We start from the raw sequence: 5,687 nt of genomic DNA, 5'->3' as shown, positions 1-5,687 counted from the left end.
ATTATATTGTACATATATATTATATTGCACCAATGTTTTGTTTAATAGGCTTAATGTATATTTGCTTTTGTGTAATGTAATTACAGCAGATATCCGCCCTTGATGGCATTTGTAGCCTTGGATAGAAATGAAATACAGGTATATAAAAATATATACAAAAACTGAAATACTATTAGGCTAGCACTTATTCTCTTTTGTTTAAATGGTGGCTCTGAAAAGAGCCGTTTGGTTTGATAGATGAACAGCTTATCCACCGAATCCGTACAGGGTTCGGCCTTGTCTCTTCAAAGCGTAGACGACATCCATGGCGGTGACGGTCTTTCTCTTAGCATGCTCGGTGTATGTGACAGCATCACGGATGACATTTTCAAGAAATACTTTCAACACACCACGGGTCTCTTCGTAGATGAGACCAGAGATACGCTTAACACCACCACGGCGAGCAAGACGACGGATAGCTGGTTTGGTGATACCCTGGATGTTATCACGTAACACCTTACGATGACGCTTAGCGCCTCCTTTTCCAAGTCCTTTTCCTCCTTTACCACGTCCAGACATAATAATTGTTTTTAACTACTTGTTCGAAGGTAATTCGAAATGTGCTTGAAGTTTGCTGGCGTTGCATGACTTATTTAGTGTATGCGGACGTGGTATGATTACTAGCGTTTGTTTAAGTACAGACTTCGTAGGGGGAGTTTTGAAAGCAGTATTCAATTGTTTATTGCGAATATTTTCAGCAAAAATTTCAGCAAAATTGAAATTGGTTTATATCTTATATTCTTCGGTTGAAGTAAGAAACCAATACTATTAGTTACCAAACATTGTGTTTGATATATTAGAAAAAAAGGCCTATCTGTACAGGTAAACCCAACAAAGATTAAGGTTTTGCACCATGCGTGTCTAGATATCTCTTTGTTCCTTCCTGTCCTTCTATTAAATGCATTATTAAATTTGTTTTTAACACTTGTCTTAAAATATGAAAGTTGCTAAAGTTTGAAAATGTTAACTTCATAAATGTGAAAAAAAAACAACAAATGAAATATATATAGCTTTTATGAATGTATATATGATTAGTATTATAAAATGTAGTTTGAACTCCCTATAAGTCTGAAACCACATATCCATCCATACTCAACAATCAACAGATACTGTATACATTTTAAACATGACAAGAACATTATATTCAAAATTTTATAATTATTCATATTATTATTATTAATATAACCTTTTATTTTTTATGCTAGATAACCGGTTTAACGTTCCCCAGTATAAATAAAGAAATATATAAGTTATAAATATATACACGTTTAATTATTAGTTATTTTATGGTAATAAATTATATCAAAACCATGGGTTTTAATAAAATTGATATCGTTGTTCAACAGATTGCCGTTGGCATGTTTTGATCATCATTATAGGCCTAATTAAAAAATGATGTTTATATTTTGCGGAATTATAAAAATAAAATTTTGAAAAGAATCCCATCTCAAAAAGAAGCCCATCCAATTAATGGTCATGATTTTGATTCAAGGATTTACGGTTTTTATTATACAGTAATACTATACAAATAATTATACAGTTTTGAATATATGCTATTGTAATGTTCTTAAAATGTATAGGCCTATACCGTATCTGTTGAATTCAATTACATTTTATAGTACTAATATATACAATCAAAATGCTGTATACATTTTCTGTTTTTTTAAACAATGTTTAGTCTTTTATTGAATATATGTAGTCGGAGTTAACTTCAACCTAGTCTTGCTAAAAAGATACACCTCCTCCATTAAACGACTTCTACAAATTGAATGCATGCACGAAACCATGTAGGCCAAACCCAGTATCGTTTCGATTATAATTGTGCTGGAATTTTTTTTTTACAATAACAAAATAATATTGATACTGACACTGTTTCAAAATTAAAAAAATAAATCAATCAAAAAGTGCATTCTATCTAGATTTGAAGCCCATTGGCTTCTATTAGAGATTGCTGCTTTTCAAGATACTTTTGCAAGCAGAGGGGTGGTTTATTTCTTAGATGCGGGCTTATTCTCGAGATTAAGCCCATCCAATTACATTTTGTTAATGGATGTAATTTTCTGAAATAATGTTGAACGATGGGCTAATGGTTTATTCGGAAATTGTTGAGAATATACTAATCATAGTGTCCTAATTGTGTTTTGATAAAATTGATTTTATAGGGGACACAGCACGAAATGTATAACGTTTGTTGGGAAAACCCTGTAGCAACGTTATGAAAACTCTAAACGTTAGGCTCGTGATACTATCATACAAAGAAACGAACACACACACATGTACGCATTTTAACGGCCTTATTTCAAATCTCTTTTGTGTATTTGTTGGCTCTGAAAAGAGCCGTTTGGTTTGAGAAGATACAGTAGTTGATTAGATCTACTTGGTCTTGGCCTGGGTCTTCTTTGGCAAAAGTACAGCCTGGATGTTTGGCAGTACGCCTCCCTGTGCAATGGTCACACTTCCGAGAAGACGGTTCAACTCTTCATCGTTACGGATGGCAAGTTGAAGATGACGGGGGATGATTCTGCTCTTCTTGTTGTCACGGGCAGCGTTGCCAGCCAACTCCAAGATTTCAGCAGTCAAGTACTCGAGTACAGCAGCCATGTAGACTGGGGAACCAGCACCGACACGAGATGCATAGTTACCCTTTCGCAAGAATCGGTGAACACGACCGACTGGGAACTGAAGTCCAGCACGGCTTGATCGGCTCTTGGCCTTTCCCTTAGCTTTTCCACCTTTACCACGTCCAGACATTATTATTGTGTTTCGTTCTTCGGTTATTTAAATCGAGAATGATACTTATCCAATGAATAGTCACGTTTATATAGCTTGCTCAATTGTTGCGTTTGACTTATAGCGCTCATTGGATTAACCAATCACAGACAGTCCCGCTTGCCTGAGCTTCCTAGTGACCTAATCGTCTGCTATCAACCATTCTATTGTACTATTTGGCGTGATGGTAAAGGATGTACTATACTCCTAAATTTCAGGTACAGTATTACTGTATATTATATAATAAATATGCAGTAACGTTGTATTAATAAGTACAGTAATTAAAATAGTTAATCAAGTTAAGAATACACTGCCTGGTATAAAATACATAGAAATTTGCTAAAATTAAGCAAAAATGTAAATGATTGATTATTTCTATTTTTTATTTTTCAGTTCGATACAAGCGGTATATTTTTTATAACTTTATATTCTTTCCTTTATCAATTCAATGCCTTAATTTGATTCACGGTAATAGTATTATAGGCCTATTTGTGTTCCGAAATGTTAATATTTTCTTCACTGTTTGTCTCCGGTACACACACTTTTCTTTATATACATACACACATACATATATATCTGTCTCTTATACACATCTAGATGTGTATAAGAGACAGTATAATATATATATATTTACAAAACTTAAAATCTGCATCGGCAAACGTATATATAAATAAAAACTCAAGGTGTTTAGTATTGCCAAAAGTAGTTTATTGAGTACACAAAAGTTTTCGGGCATCGCCCTTCTTAAGTATACGTTGAGATATAAAATAATTACCCTTTATATCTTTTGTTTTATTGCGATCCTATGTCTCTTCTATGTATATGGGTATGTGTATATATGTATATGTATTTGATATGCGATTTCCTTATTCTTCTGCAATTAATTCTGTAAATGTATTTTTAATGTGTTTTGTATGTTTTATCTTCTTGTTTGGAGGTTTTTTCGATGAATAAATAAATAAATTGTTTCCCATGAACCAGGTAGCGTTTAAACACACTTAAATGATGAATTTATGTGGCTATTTGCTATATTATGTTCAGAAGAAATATTAAAACTAAATAAAAAACACGCACATATTATATACAGTACGTACATTGCACACAAATCTCTTTTGAACTATTGGTGGCTCTGAAAAGAGCCGTTTGGTTTGAAATTGCGCCGTCATGTTTACTTGGAGCTGGTGTACTTGGTGACAGCCTTGGTGCCTTCAGACACGGCATGTTTAGCCAATTCACCGGGCAGCAAAAGACGAACGGCAGTTTGGACTTCCCTGCTCGTGATGGTGGATTTCTTGTTGTAGTGAGCAAGACGAGATGCTTCACCAGCAATACGTTCGAAGATATCGTTGACGAAGCTGTTCATGATTCCCATGGCTCTGCTGGAGATACCAGTGTCTGGGTGAACTTGCTTCAACACCTTGTAGATGTAGATGCTGTAGCTCTCCTTGCGCTTACGTCTTCTCTTTTTGTCGCCAGTTCTAACGGCCTTAGCCTTACCGGCTTTTTTGGCAGCTTTTCCTGAAGTTTTTGGAGGCATGTTTTCTATGTAGTCTACGAATAGATGAGTGACAAACTCTTCAACGAGCACGGTATTTATAGATTAAGATATGCAAAGTAGGACTTACCGCTATGCCGTTTTATCTCAAAGCGTCCTATTGGTTGTTGAAAGCGCGCGATTTATTGAATGGGTGACTATATAATTTCATGTGGCTTTTCAACCAATGTGGCTCCCGCCTAAAATGCGGGCAAAATGTTCCTAAAATCACATGGCCAAAATTGTACTCAGACCAGGGGCGGAATCCAGAGATGTCCAAAAAGGGAGGGAGGCGAAAGTCGGTACGATCGAGACAATACTATCTTAGGGTGTCCGGGGAAAATTCCCCCACGAAATTTGTGTGTTCTAGACGCCCGAAAATAACATTTGAAGCGTTTTTGGCTATCCTTTTTTCTTTTTTTTAACCTCCCAAAGGGGGAGGGCCGGGGCGATTATCATATTTTCTGTTATAGTGGTCGTATGTTGGTACACTGGTATTTTACCATTATATTTATCAAACTATTTAAAAGTATGTATTTAATAAGCGCCTACCCAATTAAAACCAACCAGGTTAGTTAGTCAGTACAACATTATAAACTCCTCTTTGCCCAAATAAGTCATTTTACATATTATTGACTATGTATTTAGAGTGTAGTTATTAAGTTAATAGGTGAACTCAATACGAGGTTTACCTTGCAATATTCGAATATTATTTTTAGTACCTTTTACTATACAACACATGCAACAGTGAAACGCCTACGGTTTATCGGGGGCGAATACCCCTGCCTAGTTCAATGGGGGGGGGGGCCGAAGGACAAATAAACAGCTCTCTTCCAGTAGAGCCACGTCTTTACGGTCGAGTAAAAACACCCAAAACTAGCAAATTAAAAAAAAATGGTAATCCCAGGATCACGATTGCTCATGTTGTCTGTGTTCAGAGAATCTTGTGTCTATCTTTGGAAGTGATAAAAAAAAATAATAAAGTATTTGGCTCAGAGTGCGTCTTCCAAAAACCGAAAGGCCCACTAATTAATCTCAGATAAGATAGTATAATACATACTGTACTCCAATTATCGAAATGCCCGCCATCGTGTCGGGATTGAATATTTCGACATTAATTATGTCATCATCAGCTAACTGTTCAGAAAGACACAACCTCAGTGAAAAATATAGGCCTATACAGCAGGGGTGGATTTAGGGGGGGCCGGCCCGGCCCCGGCCGCGTATTTTTTTTCTGCAGTACACATAAGCAAATATATGTTTCTTTTAGCCAATCAGAATGTAGGAAGCCTAAAATGACGTCAGATAACTATTGAATAATTAATCAGCAGTGAGACTCGCTTCC

The 5,687-nt window shown here is 35.8% G+C and overlaps 3 protein-coding genes across 3 annotated transcripts in view; all 3 read right to left on the bottom strand.

Moving 5' to 3' along the window:
• Positions 1 to 205: 205 nt before the first annotated feature.
• LOC117107498 overlaps positions 206 to 5,687 on the bottom strand; it is a 9,597-nt gene continuing 4,115 nt past the window's right edge. The window contains exons 4-5 of the mRNA XM_033249195.1: position 4,833; positions 206 to 573 (exon numbers count right to left, since the gene is read on the bottom strand). Of these exons, the coding sequence (XP_033105086.1) occupies positions 247 to 573; position 4,833 (328 nt within the window). The 3' untranslated portion in view covers positions 206 to 246. The remainder of the gene's footprint in view (positions 574 to 4,832; positions 4,834 to 5,687) is intronic.
• On the bottom strand, positions 2,176 to 2,806 carry LOC117107492 (late histone H2A.2.2-like). Its single transcript, XM_033249191.1, has one exon. It carries the CDS (start codon positions 2,788 to 2,790, stop codon positions 2,413 to 2,415), a length of 378 nt encoding a protein of 125 aa, XP_033105082.1. The 5' UTR covers positions 2,791 to 2,806; the 3' UTR covers positions 2,176 to 2,412.
• Positions 3,930 to 4,372, bottom strand: LOC117107495 (histone H2B, gonadal-like). Its single transcript, XM_033249194.1, has one exon. The coding sequence runs from the start codon at positions 4,343 to 4,345 to the stop codon at positions 3,977 to 3,979; it is 369 nt and encodes a 122-aa protein (XP_033105085.1). The 5' UTR covers positions 4,346 to 4,372; the 3' UTR covers positions 3,930 to 3,976.

The sequence above is a fragment of the Anneissia japonica genome, unplaced genomic scaffold, assembly GCF_011630105.1.
Source record: "Anneissia japonica isolate Jap-2015-1 unplaced genomic scaffold, ASM1163010v1 scaffold284800_len683186_cov164, whole genome shotgun sequence".
NCBI lineage: Eukaryota > Metazoa > Echinodermata > Crinoidea > Comatulida > Comatulidae > Anneissia > Anneissia japonica.
Note: the sequence above shows the minus strand (reverse complement) of the source record. Positions and strands in the feature narration are given on the sequence as shown.

Coding starts and splice junctions, on each gene's coding strand:
- LOC117107495 (XM_033249194.1), bottom strand. CDS start 4,345: ATGCCTCCAAAAACTTCAGGAAAAGCTGCCAAAAAAGCCGGTAAGGCT.
- LOC117107492 (XM_033249191.1), bottom strand. CDS start 2,790: ATGTCTGGACGTGGTAAAGGTGGAAAAGCTAAGGGAAAGGCCAAGAGC.